The 20,019-nt window shown below is 32.6% G+C and overlaps 1 protein-coding gene and 1 non-coding gene across 2 annotated transcripts in view; one reads left to right on the top strand and one right to left on the bottom strand.

The window, feature by feature from the left end:
- The window catches only part of BRWD3 (bromodomain and WD repeat domain containing 3), a 112,945-nt gene that overhangs the window by 60,349 nt on the left and 32,577 nt on the right, over window positions 1-20,019 (bottom strand). Inside the window, exons 7-11 of the mRNA XM_033106874.1 lie at window positions 8,411-8,571; window positions 7,380-7,601; window positions 3,435-3,535; window positions 2,861-2,931; window positions 1,128-1,228 (exon numbers count right to left, since the gene is read on the bottom strand). Of these exons, the coding sequence (XP_032962765.1) occupies window positions 1,128-1,228; window positions 2,861-2,931; window positions 3,435-3,535; window positions 7,380-7,601; window positions 8,411-8,571 (656 nt within the window). The remainder of the gene's footprint in view (window positions 1-1,127; window positions 1,229-2,860; window positions 2,932-3,434; window positions 3,536-7,379; window positions 7,602-8,410; window positions 8,572-20,019) is intronic.
- TRNAI-UAU (transfer RNA isoleucine (anticodon UAU)) lies at window positions 12,542-12,615 on the top strand. The gene has a single exon. It is a non-coding gene; the product is annotated as a tRNA-Ile (tRNA).

Genomic DNA, 20,019 nt, shown 5'->3' with positions numbered 1-20,019 from the left:
CAATAATAGTGTTGTAACAACTACATATAGTGCCAGATGGGTACTAGACTAACTGGGGGAAATCACTGTATAAATTATATACATGTCTAACCACTATGCTGTACACCTGAAACTAATATAAAATAATATTTTTTTCAAATGTAACTGAAAAAAATAATTAATTTTCAAAAAGAAGAAAATGTTCTCCGTTTTAAGGAATGCTCACTAAAGTATTTGGGGATGATGGGGCAGCTTATTCTTAAATGGTTTAGTAAAAAGTTTCTTTATACTGTGTTTGCAGTTTTTCTATAAGCTTGAGATTGTCTTGAATAAAAAGTAAACCAAAAATGTACCCTCAAACATTGTACACATTCTCCAAACCACTCAATTATTGAACTGCACTTAAACTTATTTTTTAATAAAAGGCTCAGATACTAAATATCTTTGTATTTAATTATTTTTCAGTTTTTACAAATTATTAAACTGTCTTCATATGTTCAGAGGTATCTGTGATTCACATTGTTCCATGATTTCATTGTAGTATTTGTCTGACAGATTCTGGATTCTCACTGCCAGTTGCAATAATTAGTTTTTGATGTCCTGAAAGGATAGCTTACTTTCAATGACTAACAGCTGCCACTGATTTCAACACGGAATGTTTAAGTTTTATTACTTTTATTCTTAGCTGGGCCCCTGCAAAAACAATTTTCTTCATCCCCTCACCTCAATTCTTTCTCATTCATTTATTACCTCCCTATGGCATTCTGAAAACAGTCATAGTAAGACCAATAAGCTAAATTCAGCAAAAATATTTTTTCCCAAGACATATTTGTCTTTTAACAAGTATGTAGACTTTAAAGTAACAAACAGCTTATATAGTTAATAAAATACGTCAAGCTAAAAGAGGACTTTCATAAACTATTACTGTAATATATTTTTTCTTTTCCCTTAGTCAAATAGAACTTATAACCATACTAAATCCAGAATTTCATACTGATCTACATTACTAAAGAGGCATGTTATCATATAGGTTTCAGCACCAATCTATATTAAATTGGGATACAGACCAGAAAAGAAGAAATAAAACCAACTTCACAGGGGTGTTAAAAACAAAAGCAACATATTTAAATTTTTCATGTTTTTCTTACCGTATGTGACTCTAATTCAGCAATTTTCTCAGGGATCTCAGAACCCAAATAATATATTCTAATCACATGGTCAGTGCTACCTGTTGTAATGAACATTCCACCTGGAGGATTAAAAAACAAACTAACATGGTACCAACGAACTTTAAAAGCCCCGTTTCCTTAGTTATATGCTAATTTATATTAATAAAAAAGCTTCAAGAAACACAAGGTTATCTTATAATCATTAGAGACATACTAACATTTATGAGAAAAGTAAGTAAATTCAAAAAAAAATAAGAGAAATATTTAAAAGAAAACCATACCATTAACCCAACAAAAAACTACCAACTATACATTAAACATAGGACTTTGGGTCATAAACATTAAGGGTTACACAGCCTTGAGGAATTCTTTATATTTTATGTGAAAACATAATGTTCCAAAATTATTTATAAAATGACCTATGTCTACAATTCTCTTTATAGTGGCTATAGCTGTTGAGTGTAAAAACTCACCTGCTTTTGGGACGATGAAAAAAATTCTACAGATAGATGGTGGTAATGTATGCAAAACAATGTGAATGTACTTAATGTCATAAAACTGTATACTTTAAAGTGGTAAATTTTGTTATATTTTACCACCATAAAAAAAGGTTAACTAGAAATCCTCTGTTCAGGCTATTCTTCCCTCCATCACCCCTATCACCTGGCAACTACTGATTTCTTACTTTCTCCATAGTTTTGCCTTTCCCAGAGTATTATATACTTGGAGTCATACATTGTGTACCCTTTTCGGATTGCCTTATTTCACTGAGTAATAAGCATTTAAGTTTTCTCCATGTTTTTTCATGGTTTAATATTTCATTTCTTCTTAGCACTGAATAAATGTACCACTGTCTGAATGTGCCACAGTTTATTTATCCATCACTTACTGAAGGACATCTTGGTGGCTTCCAAGTCTTGGCAAGTCTGAATGAAGCTGCTATACATATCCATATGCAGGTATTCGTGTGGACATATGTTTTCAACTCCTTTGGGTAAATAACCAAGGAGTGCAAATGTTGGATCGTATGGTAAAGAATTCTGGTAGTACAATTGTGAATTCATGTTGTTATATATTCGTCCAAATCCATAGACTGTTCAACACCAAGAATGAACCCTAATGTAAACTATGGACTTTGGGTGACAGTGATGTGTCCTTGTGGGTTCATCACTTATAACAAATGCATGCTTCTGATGAGGGATGTGGATAATGGGGGAGGATATGCCTGTGTGGGTCAAGGGGTATATGGGAAATATCTGTCCCTTCCACTTAATTTTGCTGTGAACCTAAAACTGTTATAAAAAATAAGGTATTTGAAAAAAAAAAAGTTAACTAGTATGTGATTCTTAGCAGTAGAAAAGTACTGTTTACACACTGTAAAAGTGTCTTCCATATGTAGCCACAGCCATGTTCTCTGAAAAGTCAGGGCAGGATTTTAGTGTTGAACTGAGGGTGGAAGAGCTTTATTTTTATCAACTAAATTCTTCATTATATACAAACATATTAATTGTAAATAAGAAAAAAAAATCTCAAAAGCTATCACGTTAGAGTTCACAAAGGTCCATTTATTATAATATGTGATTCACATGTTTGATATGATTCCATTAAACTCAAACATTGCATTTTTTCCTCCACAAAACTGAAAAATACATCTTTTACAACTAGATCATTTAATATTTTGGATACTCAAAACATTCAATTTTTACACATACCAGAACTGAAAGATGAACAAGATATCTGAACTCCAGGTCTGGATCTCTCAGTGAATTTCACTGGGCGATCTCTAAAGAAATAGTAAGATGTTTTTATTTTTCATTTAATATATAAGAATCTTAGCACACTGGATATTGACAGATTTAGCATCAATATTATAGAAACTACAAAATTTAGGCAGTCAATAAGTACTAGCCTCATCATTCAGGTTAAAAATGCATTTAACTTTATAAATACACTTTATGATATAAATATTATTTTTATACCTTTACAGACAAATTACTATGTCACTTACTACTATCATTAGGAGAAGTTCAAAGTCTTCTTACCAGAGTAAGAAATAAAACAAATACTCATTACCAAAATTTTGTGTATAAATTAGTCTCTTCAACCTTGGTTTCATAAAAATTTTATTCTAAAATCTCTACCATTCAATTGAAGTAGGTATGGGTGTGTGTATACACACATAAATTAATATACTTAAATTCATGTACTATTAAGAATCTCAAGGTAATAAAGAAAAATGACTGTATTTGATTTTTCATAAAATTTCTAACGAAATTCTTAACTTACCTAAACTTCATTGTTTTTACATGCCATTGCCAGAAACAGATTGTTCCATCAGCACCAGTAGAAGTGAGGTATCTGGTTGTGCCTTTAGTTGATGGACAAAACTATTTAAAAAAAAAAATTCTAATTCAAATAGAAAGCTTTCACGTTCAAACTTATTTTAAATAGAGCATGTTCTAAGATTATAATCACTTCAACAAATATACTTTAAATAAAATCACTTAAGAATTTCAGTTTCAAGAAATTAGTTATTTAAATATCCTAGATTAATGAATACCTTACAAAAACTTTAAATATCAAAAAAATACAAAGAAAAAAATTCAGTCACTGAATTTAGAATAAAATATTTGTAGTACTAAAAAATAATTATTTAAAAATCATTCAACATTGCACTGTAAGTTTACTATTTCACTACTTTTAATGGAGGAAAAAACTCAGTCATTACTAGTTAAACCACTACAAATCTGCTATCTACATGCATACATAGCAATAATCATGGAATTTTTAGTTCCATATGAATAGAGCATCAGAAGTAAATCTATAATCAATGATTAGGAAGTTAATATCTAAGTATATGAGTTTTAATATTTTGCTTTAAACTGTAACTTCAATGAAGTATGATATCAATTTTGTCCTTTTTAAATTTAAATCATTTTAATTTGTTTTAAATGGATAGTGTAAACTAGGTCAAGTCTCTGTTCGTATCATTGTGGAAAAAACAGATTAGAACAATATATTTAAGTTGCCAATTTAAAGGATGACTACTACCCTAGATGGACCATGAATGGACTATTAGGATTCTCAGTATTTTACATGTCCTCAGGAAAAAAAATCACAAATGGAAGAGCCACTGGCCTCCTGACACCGGGAAGAAAAAGTTAAAAATCAATTCATAGTCTTTAGCATACCTGTGAGGTTTTAACATCCCAAATAGAGATAAATAAATACCTTTCATTGAGATACAGATTAAGGATCAAGATGCATAAAATTTAAATAAATTCTGAATTCAAATCAAAAGAAAACAATCATTACAGATATAAGTCATTTATTTAGTTTTCTTGTTTGGAAGCACAGAACTTCAAATGACTAGAGATTAAATCAAACAAAAATCATGATATTATCCATTAAGGGTTGATACATAGTAAAGAAACTAGTACTCAGGTAGCATGCATATATCTTCACTTCTGAGACAAAGAAGTCTGCATTAGAAAGCTTAATTCACAATGTATAGCAGGAGTATGCAAATTACAGCCCACTCCCCAAATCCAGCTTGCTCCCTGTATCTGTAAATAAAATTTTATTGGTACAGTCACCTTACACTGTTTGTGGCTGCTTTTGGACTGCAATATCAGGGTTAAGTAGTTGCAACAGAGACCAAATAGCCTGCAAAGCCTGAAGTATTTATTACCCGGTCTATAAATGTACCGATCTCTGATATATAGGAAACAGCAATTAAATATAAAATAGTATAACATTATTAAGTTTGAAGGAATACTAAAACCTTTATTATCCCCATTATATTTAAATTGCTTTCAATCACAAAGGGCGATATAGCCCATTAATATACCTCAACTGGGTTGTTTTTAAATGAGGAATCATGTTAGAGATTATAAAAATAAAAGTACTTATATGTACATTTCTGAATACAAATTAATAGTTATTGAAGAATACAGAAAAATAGAATAAAAGCTACTTACAATCCCACTATTAACATCCACTATTAACCATTATCAACCCACTATTAACATCCATTATTAACCACTATTAACATCATACCATTTTATCTTAATTTTATTTAAAAAAAGAAACTGAAAGGATAATAATACACCAAAATGTTAACAGAGAGTCAATTAGCAAAGAATAAATAAAGCATAGACAATGCATGCTAAATGGTGATCATTAGTATGGACAAAAATGAAACTAAGGGGAGATAGGGAGTGCTGGGCATGCAATTTACAGTATTAGAGTAGTAAGGTGATCAAAGAGGGTCTCCCTGAGAAAGTAACATTTGCACAAAGTGCTTAGAAAATGAGGAAACGAAACCATGTGAAAATTCAAGGAAGACTATTCCAGAGACATGAAACAGCAAGAGCAAAGGCAGGAGTGTAACTAGAGTGGTCTAAAAAAGCAGAGGATAGCAGCTAAAGCAGAATGAGAACAGGAAACAAGTAGTAGGAGATGAGTCAAAGAGAACAAGGGACTGAGAATCTAAGTAAGGTCTTGTGGGTCACTGTACAGACTGGCTTTAACACTGACTTTGGAGGATATTGAGGGTTCTGAGCACCAGTGACCTGATTTACTTCCATTTTAAAATCATTCAGGCTGCTACGCAGAGGCTAGATTGGGGCAGGAGGCAGGGAAAGGAAGACCAGTTAGAAGTATATTTCAGTAATCTAGGTCACAGATGATTGTGGTTTAAAATAGAGTAGTATGATGGAGGTCATGAGAATTTGTCAGATTCTAGATATATTCTGAGGGTAGAGCCAATATGATTTGTTAACAAGTTAGATATGAGATATAAGACAAAGAAAAGGGTCAGGGATGACTACTCTGAGCAATTGGAAGGATGAAATTGCTATTTGTTTAGATGGGGAAAGCTTTGGGAGGAGCAGATCTGAAAAAAGAAGACAGGAGTTCAATTTTAAATTTGTTGACTTTGAGATGCCTAGTAGACATTCATGTGTTGATGCCAAGGGGTAGCTGAATATACCAGTATGGAGCTAAAGGTTCCCAAGATGCAAATATGAGTTTGAGAGTCATCAGCCTGCAGATGAAATTCAAAGCCATGAGATTTGATGAGATCACTAAGGGAGAAAATGTGATACAGAAGAGGTCCGTGGATCTCTGGGACACTCCCACATGTAAACAAAATGACATAGAAACTAGCATATGAAACTATGAAGGAGCCAAATAGTATCATAAACATTTTTCAGTGTAAACAAATAGTAATTTTTAAATGTTGTATGAGAGTATCTCCACATTCCAGAAATAATACTTTCAGATAGGATAGTGGGAACACAAGTACCTGGTTATCTCCCAAAACAAAATCCATGAAATAATTTCAACTGATCAAAAATTTGACATGAAATTTTTTCAAATCGAACATGCTTGATTTTTTTCAAATCCAACCAATTCAATCCTTGCTAGCTCCTCATAAACAGGTAATATATTACTTAAATAACACACATAAAAATGACTGGCATACTTATTAGCCAGTAAAGAACAAAGAAAAGTAAATGGGAATAATTATCTTGTCCACAAAAGTGATATCCTTGACCAAAGTATAAAAGACCGTTTCAGAAGGATTCTTCTGTTTTGCTCTCAATACAAAGAACAGGACCACAGTTCATCTTAGTTTTATTAAATAAAAGATCTTTAGGGGGTATCCAGGACTTGCACTACCAACATCTGGTAAAAACACTTTATGAACAAGTATTTAAAAGAAGTCAGTGTGCTGTATGTCAAACATCAAGTTGAAGTAGGAAATCACTGAAACTAAGAACAAAAATTTCCCTAATATTAAACTTCTCTATCCCTTTTCTTCTAACTCTCTGTCTAAATCTGACTGATGAGCATCTTGGATTAAATATTAACACAAAGTATGCCAATATTCAAGTTAGAACCTGTTTATTATATCCTGACTAACAGGTATTAATATTGCTCCTTAAGGCATTTACAAGTTCCTCCATTCTTTACAAATATGAGATAAATAAGATGTCTCACACTGTATTTGAAAAACTTTTTCAATGACCTTTTTACATATTTCTAAAGAGAATAGATTTATGTGAAAAAGGAACTTTAAAAAAATACCTGCCTGACAAAGCCCTTAAGAGACTGATGTTTTTCTGTTGCCATTCTTTATATTATCTACACAATATATTTTTAAAAAAAGGAGAGAATTCTTATCCTTCTTACATATGTCAGAGGTATTTTTTTCATTTTTCTCACCTGTATGGAAGTAATAGAAGCTGAATGTCCCTGAAGGACTGCAACTGGTGCACAAGTTCGAAGACACCACACTCTTACAACCTTATCACAGCTGCCTGCAGCAATAAGAGTGTTTTCATAGTTAACAGCCATGTCAGAAATTTCAGCGGAGTGCCCTCGAAGTGTAGCAAGGAGGCGTCCATCATCTGTTGCCCAAATTTTCACCAAACAGTCATCTGAACCCTATTGTAACACAAAAGGACAAGAGATTTACAATGAAGCTGAAATTCACCACCCTAACAAAAGCCAGAAATACAAAAGTAAATTTTTATTAAGTTATTTCTAAGCCTTTATTTTTTAGTCACTTCTCTCCATATAATATGGATCCAGTAGCAAATATATATGATGTCCAAATGACAGCATTGACAAAGCACTGTCCAAACTGACAATATTTGTGAAGGGCTTCTCAAAACTACCAGCAATCCTGACAATTCAAAACATTTTTAACTCACTTTTAAGTGATTTAGCATTAAGTATCTCTGCCATTCATTCTTTCCTGAGATCTGACAGCCTTTTTTCTTAATTGCTTGAATATTTTTTCTAAAATATTAGTGTGCTACAATTTTCTACTCAAAAGCACACAGTATGATCTGGTTAATGAAAACTGAATTTTAAAAGTAGTTAGTACTAAAATCAAAGAAATAAACACACAATAACTGTAATCTTCATTACTGACTGTATAGTGCAGTTTAATTATTTGATCATAAGGACGATATAATTATTAATTAAGTAGAACTGGCACCGATTATGCTTAGTGACAAATGGAAAATATATATTAATAAATATTTATTTCCCTAAAGATAGAGGACATTATAGTTTACCCATTTACTTATATAGAATGAGAAAAGATTTTCAATTTCCACTCATCTTTTCTGCATTCCTGTGTCTAAAAAGGATAAACTGTTTACAAAGCATAATTCAATGTTGCTATGAAGGCTAGCTTCAATTGTTGTAAATCTCTAATACGTTAGTATCATAAATTTTAAACTCACTGTAAAAATTCTTCTCCCACTTCGGTCAAATGCTACACAGTACACTGATGACAAGTGCCCCAGAATTCTCTTATGCATCTTAATGTGCTGGTAAGCAGATGAAGGAAAAATATGGCTGAAGCGACTGCATCCCGTTAATTGCCTGGCAGAGGTGATATTCACTGGAAAACATAAAATGGGAGATTCACTTCTTAAAACCTAAAAATGAAACCTTTGTGAAGTTAAATCATGAATATTAAGATGAAATAAAACAGGGTACACACACCACAGCATTTCTACCCTATGAGAAGTCTAAATTCCATCACACATTTCATGATTTTATGAACTCAAGTTCACTACCGCAAAGCACCAAGAATGCTCTTCTTTTCAATCCCAGAAGTCTAATTTTCTGTTTGCCTTACTATAGGTTTTCAAGTATAGTTCCATTTTGCCTTTTGTGGTACACTAGTCAAAGAGACTGTCTTTAAATATATAGTTAAATCTTATACAACGTGAAAGAATTTTAGAACAAAGACTGTATTTGGTTAAGTATAATACATCTTAAAAATTATATAGGGGATTTTATGAACTCCTGTCCTACCTCCTCACACCCATCCTCCCTATATACAGCTGTCCCTAAAACTTGAAGAGGAATGTAAGAGGATTTAAATACTGAAAAGAGAAAGAAAGCTATGATACCAAATAGGTTCTCACAAACAATTCTTTGTAGGCTTGTCTATAGGTTCTCCCTTTTCTGGTTTCTGAAACTATAGGCTTTTTCTCTAGTTACCAATGAACTATGAGGCTTCATCTCCTATGATGTCATCTTAGATCTGCCTACATTTTTTTTGTTTCGTGTGTGTGTGTGTGTGTGTGTGTGCGCGTGTGTCTGTGTGTGTGCTTTGTAGTTAATTTTCTTAAAAAGGAGCCAGAAGAAAACACAGGTCTCCACAATTCTCTTTCAAATACCATCTGGATTCTGTTCACTTCCCTCAAATGGAACTCCTGATCCCCATGTAAGGATTTACAACTACTCACTTGCTCTGTGAAATTCCTCCAGTTTTCCCTTATACACTGAAGATATTTATCATCCCACACATTTTATTTTAATCAAAACATAAGATTCTTATAAGTTCACAGTCACCTTGAAGGTGACCTTTTACCATGGTACATAAATAATACAGTACAAATGATACTTGCTTTGTGCTGAAGCAAGGCAAAATTAAGGCAAGTCTTGAGTTTTAGCTAGATTAGTACATCAGAACCATTCCACAATCAAAAAATATGAAACCTTTCAGTGATTTAATCTTAAGAGCAATAAAGTCTTTTTTCAGGCAAAAGTAGATCCACTGGCCATTTTAAACTGACAAAAATGACAAAAAAATGAATGATGAATAACAAAATCAACCAAACTCTGAATGCAAATCATAAGAACACATTAGAGATCTAAGTATTTATGTAACACTGAGAGATGCAGAATAAATAATGGTAGAAAATCCATAAGCATCAGTATCAGGTAAGAGGATTCCTTTTTGGCAGCTGCTCCCATCCCAATCTCTAGAAATGTCCATAATTCTAAGTTGGAAAGAGCATGCACCATAACTTTGGGACTTTAGTAATCTTCCTTCTTCAATCAAATATTTTTTACTGCTGAGTTCCTTGAAACAATTAACCATTACTTCTGCTTTGCTTTTTTCTATGTATATTTTGCAAGTGGATAGAGGAAAGGTTGTGTTACTTTACGGCAGGGTTTCTCAACCTCAGAACTACTGGCACCTTGGGCCTTATGATTCTTCATGATGGGGATGCTATCTGTCTATTGTAGAGTGTTCAGTAGCATCCCTGGCCTCTACCCACTAGATGCTAGGAATACCCCAGATACCACCAAGTAGCGGCAAGGCAAAAATATCTCCAGACACTGTCAAACATCTTCTGGGGGTGGGAAGAACTGCCTCTGGCTGAAAACCACTGCTTGAAGTATAAAAATAAAAAACAACATCAACAGGAAGAAAAAAAAATCAGAAAAGCAACTTTGACAAGAGGACCTAGAGATAGAAGGAAAAAAAAAACAACAGTGAAAGAGGGGAGAGGTCCAGAAACCTACTCATTGATCCAACAAATATCCAAGTTTCTCCGTATCCAAAGAAACACAACTAAGTATGTAAACCAAATATACTTGACCCCATTGAAAGTTAGTATCTCAGGCCCAAACTGTTCAATCAGGAACAGTTACTCAAAAGTGGATGCATCTTTATAGTATACAAAAATTAGCTTTCACTTTTTAAGACTCCTTTACAAAGAAAATTAATTCAAAAGAAAAAATGGAAAATATCTGCAAAAAATATGACAGTCTTAATATTTTAAAACACATATAAAACTCACCATCTATAAGTTCACCATCAAGATCTAACAGATGGGTGGATTAAGGAAATTAACAAATAAGTCACAATATAGGAAATATAAACTGAATCACAGAAAGCATTCAATTTCTTCCCACCTATCAAAAGAAATGTAAATGAAAATAACAAGATACAATTTTACAACCAATAAATTAACATTAAAAAATTCTAAAACCTAACAGCAATTACTACTTGAAACTAGTGCACACTTTTACATTTTTAGATGCACAATAAAGTGACATGATCCATTTGGAAAATAATTTTGGCAATATACTTCAACATGAAAATATGCACACCCATTGCCTAACCTCTGGAATCTATCCCACTAGGAATATAACTGATTAGCAAAAAAGAGTTACATGTACTAAATGTTTAATGGAGTGCTACTTATAATTATATAACCTAAGTCTAACAATAGGTATGTGATGGACTATTCTGTAGGAAATTATTAAATAAAATATGAAAACTGCAGCAGTGTGAAAATTTTAGGAACTACAAAGCAAAAAATATAAAATATAAACTTGGAAGTATACTATGATTCAAATTATGTAAAAATATGCATTCATACAAGAAAAAAGACTAGAACAAAACAAGAGAAATGAAACCAATTGCTTCGTGATAAAAGTGTACGTAAATTTTTTCAACAATGTATTTCTTATATTAAGCACATGCTTTTATTAGGTTCCTCTTAGTCATTACTAACAGCTACTGGAAAAAATTTTAATATAAGGTATGTTGCATATCTGATGGCATCATCACTGAATATTCTTTCTTTCCCATCTCAGTGATTTTTTGTTTATTCATCCAGCACATGAGATGATAACACATTTTTCTTAGTTGTTTGGTAATGTCAACAGGCCTTAGGCTCTATATACTAAGGAGTCTGTTAACACTCTCTTTTCCATGTATTCTCCACTTAGCCACTATTTTTCAGTACTACTGCTTCTTGCTTTTTTTTTTTTTTTTACATATCCACAGGGTACTTTATCAGGAACAGTTTCCTCAACTGTTAATGACTGATAACTGACTATAAAAATACAATTACAAGTAGTTCACTTTTTACCAACCCTTGAGTATTTTTCTGGAAAGAAGTGTATCTCATTCTTCTAGCATAAATATTATATAGCTCCTTTGAGAAAGGCATATGCTCAAATCATTATTCTTGATCAGTTCGATTACAGTAGTCCACCAATAAAGAATTCAAAATAGCTGTTATAAAGTAACTTAATGAGCTACAAGAAAACTCAGGAAGACAACTGAATGAACTCAGGCATAAAATTAGTGAACGAAGGAATTCTTTACCAAAAAAAAAATTATAAAAAAGTACCAAACAGAAATTCAGGAGCTGAAGAATTCAACGCGTGAGATTTAAAAAATGCAATGAAGAGCATTGGTAACAGGGCAGACCAGATGAAGAAAGAATAAGTGACTTGGAGGATAATAATACAGAAATAAATCAGTTAGAAAAGAAGAGCAAACTAAGAATTTAAAAGTGGAAAAACCCCTATGAGAGCTATTGGATTTGATTAGAAAGCAAATATGAGAGAAGAGAGGAAAAAGGGGGTAAAGAGTTTATTTAAAGCAATAATAGCTGAGAACTTCCTGATCCTGGTAAAGGACTTAGACATACCACTCCGCGAAGTTAATAGAACACCCTATTATCTCAATGCAAAAAGACCTGCAAGACACATTATGATGAAAATGGCAAAAATCAATTATAAAGAAAGAATCTTAAAAGCAGCAAGGGAAGGGTGGCCAGTTAGCTCAGTTGGTTAGAGCATGATGCTTATAACACCAGGGTTGCTGGTTCGATTCCTGCATGGGCCACTGTTAGCTGCTCCCTCCACAACTAGATTGAAACAACTACTTGACTTGGAGCTAATGGGTCCTGAAAAAAACACACTTAAAAATAAATAGAAGTTAAAAAAAAAGACAGTAAGGGAATAAAAAATGAAGTAACCTATGAAGGAACCCCATTAGGCTATCAGTGGATTTCTCAGTAGAAACTCTGTATGCCAAGACAGTGAAGAATGACATAGTCAAAGTGTTGAAACATAAAAAATGGCAAGCCAAGAACATTTTATCCAGAAAAATTATCCTTCAAATATAAAGGTAGAAATAAAGGCTTTTCCAGGCAAACAAAAGATGAGGGAGTTCACCACCACCAGACCTGTCTTGCAAGAAATGCTGGAAGTTCTTTAAGCTGAAGTGAAAAGATGCTAATAAGCGACAACAAAACATGTGAAAGTAAACACTCTGGAAAAAGTGAAAAATTGACAGAATTAGAAAATTGTAATTCCACATTAGAAGGGTGTGTTAACCACTTAACTACAGAATAAAGGTTAAGGAAAAGAGAATTAAAAATAACTACAATTAGTATAATTTGTTCATGAATACACAGCATAAAAAGAGTAAATTGTGACAGCAAAAATGTAAAGATGAAAGAGAAAAAAGGAGGAAATTTGTATAGGTAAATGGAGGTAAGTTGCTATCAGCACAAAATGGACTATTTTATTTATGAGATGTTTTATGTAAGCCTCAAACCACAAAGTAAAAATCTAGAATGGATTCACAAAATTAAAACTAGGAGAGACAGAGCATACCACCATGGAAAATCAACAATTTAGAAAGGTAGGCAGAAACAGAACGAAAAACAATGGAGACACAAAACAACCACAAGGCAAACAATAAGTTGGTAGTAGTAGGCCTTACATATCAGTAATCACTCTAAATATAAATGGATTGAATTCACCAATCAAAAGGCAAACAATTGTTGGATGGATAAAAAGAAGAGCCAACTATAATGTGCCTACCTGGGACTAATTTCAGCTCTAAACACATATAAACACAGGTTCAAAGTGAAGGAATGAAAGAAGATATTCCAGACAAGTGGAAACCAAAAGAAAGAAGGAATAGCCCTACTTATAGCAGACAAAATAGACTTCAAGCCAAAAATAGTAACAAAAGACAAAGAAGGTCATTATATAATGATATGGGGTTAAAACATGAAGAAGATATAACAATCAAAAACATACTGGAGCACCTAACAGAAGGTAGAAATAAACAACAATATAATAATACCTGGAGACTTCAATAACCCACTATCAGCAATGGACAGGTCACTCAGACAGAAAATCAACAAGGAAACACTGGAACATAACCATACTTTAGATCAAATAGAATTAATCACATATAGAACATTTCATCCAACAGCAGCAGAATACACATTCCTCTCAAGTGTAAAACAGATCATATAATTGGACACAAAACAAGTCTTAGCAAATTTAAGAAAACTGAAATCATATCAACTATCTTTTCTGACCACAGTGTTATTAAACTACAAATCAAAAACAAGAGGAAAGCTGAAAAATCTACAAATATGTGCATATTAAACCACTCATTTCTGAACATCCAATAGGCAAAAGAAAAAAAAATCAAAAGGGAAATAAAAAGTTATCTTAAAACATGAAACTAGAACCACACGATATCAAATTCCATGGAATGCTGCAAGGCAGCTCTAAGATAAAATTTATAGCAGTAAGTGCATATATTAAGTATTAAAAATTAGAAAGATCTCAAACAACATAACTTTACACCTAAGGGAAGAATAAATTAAGACCCAAGTTAGCAAAATGAAGGAAATAATAAAGATCAGAGAGTAATAAATGAAACAGAGACCAGAAAAACAATAGAAAGGATCAAGGAAACTAAGAGTTGGTTTTTCAGATAAACAAAATTGACACAACTTTAGCTAGACTAAGAAAAAAAAGAGAAGATTCAAATAAATAGAATTGGAAATGAAAAAGAAGACATACAAGATATTACAGAAATATATAGGATTATAAGAGACAAGTACAAACAATTATAATGCCAACAGATTAGATAACCTAGAAGAAAAGGATACATTCCTAGAAACACATAACGTACCAAGACTCAATCAAGAAGAAATAGGAAACCTGAACAGACCACTAACAAGTAAAGAGATGGAATAGTAATAATATTAATTATATATATATATGTGTGTGTGTATATATATATATGTATGTGTGCATATATACATATATATACATACATATACATACATACATATACATATACATATACATATACATATACATATATATATATATATATATATATATATATATAAAACTCCCAACAATGAAAATCCCAGGACAAAAATTCTCAACAAAATATTACCAAACCAACCTCAAGAACACATTAAAAGGATTATACATCATAACCAAGTGTGACTTATTCCTGGGATACAAGGATGGTTTAACAAACTCAAATCAATAAATGTAATACATCACATTAATAGAATAAAAAATAAAAAAACCCAGATTATCTTAATAGATGCTAAAAAACAAAACAAAACAAAACAAAAAAACCACAATTGATAGAATACAACATCCTTTCATGACAAAAAACCTGCAATAGGTTGGGTGTAGAAGGAGCGTACCTCAACATAATAAAAGCCATATATGACAAACCCCAGCTAACATACTCAAAGGTGAAAAATTGAAAAGCTTTTCCTCTAAGATTAGGAGGAACAAGGAAAGGATGCCCACTCTCACCACTCTTATTCAATATAGTACTGGAAGTCCTAGCTAGAGAAATTAGGTAAGAGAAAGGAATAAGACACCCAACTAGGAAAGGAAGAAATATAATTGTTATCTGTACAGGGTGTGATTTTGTATATAGAAAATCCTGAAGACTCAAGCAAAAAACTGTTGGAACTAATGAACACAGTTAGCAAAGTTGCAGTATATAAAATCAACATACAGATATCAGTTGCATGCTTATACACTAATAATGAAACACTGAAAACAAAATTATCCCATTCATAATAGCATCAAAAACAATAAAATACCTAGAAATAAATTTAACCAAGGAAGTGAAAGATCTATACAATGAAAACTACAAAATTTAGTTGAATGAAATCAAAGATGAAACAAATAGAAAGACATCCTATGTTCATGGATCGAAAAACTTAATATTGTTAAAATGCCCATACTACTCAAAGCCATCTATAGATACAATGCAATCTCGTATTAAAATTTCAATGGCATAATTCACAGAAATAGAAAAAACAATCCTAAAATTTGTATGGAACCAGAAAAGACCCCAAACAGTCAAAGCAATCCTGAAAAAGAACAGAACTGGAAGTATCACATTTCCTGATTTTAAAGGACACTATAAAGCTATAGTAATCAAAACAGCACATTACTGGCATAAAATGAGACACATAGACCAATGAAACAAAATAGAGAGGCCCAGAATGACATCCCACATATACAGTCAACTAATATTTCACAAGGGAGCCAAGGACACCGAATAAGGAAAGGATAGTTTCTTCAGCAAATGGTGCTGGGATAACTGGATAAACATATGCTGCAGTGAAATTGGACCCCGATCTCACACTACTCACAAAAATTAACTCAAAATGGGTCAAACTTTAACATAAGACCTGATACCATAAAACTCCTAGAAGACAGTATAGAGAAGAAGCTCCACAACATTGGTCGTGGCAATGATTTTTCAAATATGACACCAAAAGTACAAACAACCTAAGCAAAGATAAGCAAGTCAAACAACATCAAACTTAAAAGCTTTTCCACAGCAAAGGAAACAAACAACAAAATGAAAAGGTAACATACAAAATGGGAGAAAATTTTTGCAAACCATGTATTCAGCAAAGGGTTAATATCCAAAATATGTAATGAACTCATAAAACTCAATTAACAACAAAAAATCCGATTAAAAAATGGGCAGAGAAATTAAACAGACATTTCTCCAAAGATGGCATCCAAATGACCACCAGGTACATGAAAAGATGCTCAACATCACTAGTCATAAGGGAAATGCAAATCAAAACCACACTGAGTTATCACCTCACACCTGTTAGAATGGCTACCATAAAGAAGACAAGAGATACCAAGTGTTGGCAAGGATGTGGAGAAAAGGGAATCCTTGTCTACTGTTCGTAGGAATGTAAGTTGGTTCAGACACCATGGAAAACAACATAGAGGTTCCCCCTAAAAAATTAAAAATAGAACTACCATATGATCCAGCAATTCTACTTCTGGGTATATACCCAAAGGAAATGAAAACAGAATATTGAAAAGATATATGCACTCCCATATTTACAATATTTATCACATTAGTCACGATATGGAAACAATCTAAGTGCCCATCAGTGGATTAGGAAGATGTGATATACACAAAGTGCCAAAAAATGTATACGCATTTTAAGAAAGGAAAAACCTGTATTAAAATTGTAATACTCAATACATGTCGATAACAAAAGATGTATACAAATCATGTTTGACTTCTGCAATTACAAGAGGTGCTCAAAGTGGTTACAATCAGCGTAATCTTAATAGTTTTTTTTCCCCTTTCTTAAAGTATGTATCCATTTTTTGGCACCCTCTGTATATATAGTAGAGTATTATTCAGGCATGAGAAAGGAGGGCATCCTGCCATTTGTGACAACATGGATGGACCTTAACGACATTATGCTAAGTGAGAGAAACCGGACAGAGAAAGACAAGAATGGCAGGTCCTTGAATAACCTCATTTAGTTCAAAGCTGTCTCATTATAATGTTGATGAGATGGCATAGGAACTCTTGTTTATATCAATTAATTAGTTTATGGTAAAATTAGTTTCATTATAAGTCATTTTGCTTAAATTCACGGAACCTATTGATGATCTTAAGTGAGGACTTACCATGCTGTATGATATCACTTATATGTAGAATCTAAAAAAACCAAACTCATAAAAACAGACAGTAAAATGGCGATTACTAGGAGTGGGGGGTGGGGGTGGGGGAAGAGGACAGATGCTATTTAAAGGTACAAACTTACAATGAGTAATAAATAATTCCTAGGGATTGAATGCACAGTATAGTGAATATAGGCAACAATACTGTATTATAATCATCAAACTTACTGAGACTACAACTTAATCATCTCAACCACTAAAAAGCAATGATAATTATGTAATGTGATAGAGGTGATAATTATTGCCAGTGACACTCATATTACAATATATAAATGTATCAAATTAGGATGTTGTAGACCTTAAATGTACATAACGTTACTTCTCAAATATATTTCCACTTTTTAAAAGTGCATTACATTAAAAGGCCTTTTTTTATAGAAAGCATAGGTTCAAGTATGCATTTCATTCAATCCCATGAGTACACATTTGCCCACAGATACAATTAGAAATTTAATATTTCTACTCATTTTTTATGTCCTTCTGATGAAATATTCATTGTGATTTACATTTGAAATGTAACTGAGCTTTGTGCTCTTTAATTCTAGACATAGGAAATACAGGAAACAGGAAAAACAGCTGCCTTTGGCAATAAGGCAATGCAAACCTGCTATCTGCGACAACATGGATAAACCTAGGGAACATTATTCTAAGTGAAAGAAGCCAAACAGAGAAAGACAAATATCTCATGATCTCACTTATATGCGGAACATTTTTTTAAGTTGAATTCATAGTGACATTAAGTAGAATGGTGGTTACCAGAGGCTGCAGTGGGGAGGAGGAGATGCTAATCAAAGGGTACAAACATTCAGTTGTAAAATTAAAAAAATTCTAGAGACCTAATATACAGCACATTGACTATAGTTAATACCGAGTTTCCCCGAAAATAAGACCTAGCCAGACAATCATCTCTAATACGTCTTTTGGAGCAAAAATTAATAGAAGACCCGGTCTTATTTTAATATATTTTAAAATATATTTTAAAATATATTATATCAATATAATATAATATATTTTAATATAAGACCGGGTCTTGTATTATATTATACAAGACCCGGTCTTATATTAATTTTTGCTGCAAAAGATGCATTAGAGTTGATTGTCCGGCTAGGTCTTATTTCTGGGGAAACATGGTAATAATGTATTGTATACTTGAAATTTGCTAAGAGAGCAGATCTCAAGTGCTCTCACCTCAAAAAAAAAAAGGTAACTATGGTAGGTGATGAACATGTTAATTTTTTTAATTGTGGTATTCATTTTACAATGTAGACATATATCAAAACATCACATTGTATATCTTAAATATACATGTTTTATTTGTCCAAAATAAATAAATAAATAAATAAATAAATGCAAACCAACACTAGTGAAGATTCTAAGAGGCTAAGCACCATTTCTGAGGCCCCAGAAAGTAGTCTACAAACAACCATGTTTTGCCTTTTTCTCTTTGACCTAGTGTCCGCTACAGAATTTTGCTAGAACTTGAAAGGACTGTAAATATTAAGCTTTAGTCCAACCACTCATTTTACATGTAAAAAACTATGATCCAGGTGGTGAAGCAAGGTTTCCAAAGTCATACTGGTGATAATCAACAGCTTGAACTTGGGTTCAATGATTTTTTTTTCTTACACCACAGCTGCCTCTCAGTTGGTATTTTATGTTTAAACATATCAACAATGTTTACCTCCTACAAAATAAAAGATATTGATGGGTCTAAAGCAATGAACAGAGTGCTCCCCTTTATTTTTATGGGTGAGGGAGGGGGATAAAAGACATAACACATAGTAATCTCTTTGGAAAATCAAAGAAACCGGAGAGTAGCTCAATAGGTGCTGGCAGAATTGACTCTGGATTTACCAATTCCCTGTATTTCGGCAAAATAACAGTAAAAAGTCAACAAAGTAACAAGAAAAAGAAGAACTGGCCTAGTTTCTTCCTTATCTATAAGAATCTATAAAATAGGCATAACGCTACCTATCTTGAGAATTAAGTGAGGTGAACTTTGTATTGTAGCATATCTAGCACAGCAGGCTTAGTTCCTATGAAGCTTAGGACCTGTTCATCTTCCCTTTTCTTTCCTCCCTGGGATCTCAGTGCTCTCACATTCCAAAATTGGTGGGATGGGGGAAAAGGGAAAAAGTTTGATACATATTAGATTGGTGGCACTAATGGATAGTGATCTCTACGCTAAAGAAAATAATAAAACACATGCAAAAATATTACATACTTTGCTGACCGGGGTCGCCAAAAAACAACAACAAAACCCTTGTTGTATAATAAAACAAAATTTATTTAACACTTTTATGTGCCAGGCACTGTGCTAAGCACTTTATATGTTTAACTTATTTAACCCTATGAAAATTACTATTGATATCTCCTTTTTAAAGATGTGGAAACTGAGGCACAGAGGGGTTAATAATTTATCCAAACCCCCAAGTTAGTAAGTGGC

Source organism: Rhinolophus ferrumequinum, chromosome X (assembly GCF_004115265.2).
Source record: "Rhinolophus ferrumequinum isolate MPI-CBG mRhiFer1 chromosome X, mRhiFer1_v1.p, whole genome shotgun sequence".
Classification (NCBI taxonomy): domain Eukaryota; kingdom Metazoa; phylum Chordata; class Mammalia; order Chiroptera; family Rhinolophidae; genus Rhinolophus; species Rhinolophus ferrumequinum.
This window is presented reverse-complemented; position numbering and strand designations above follow the sequence as displayed.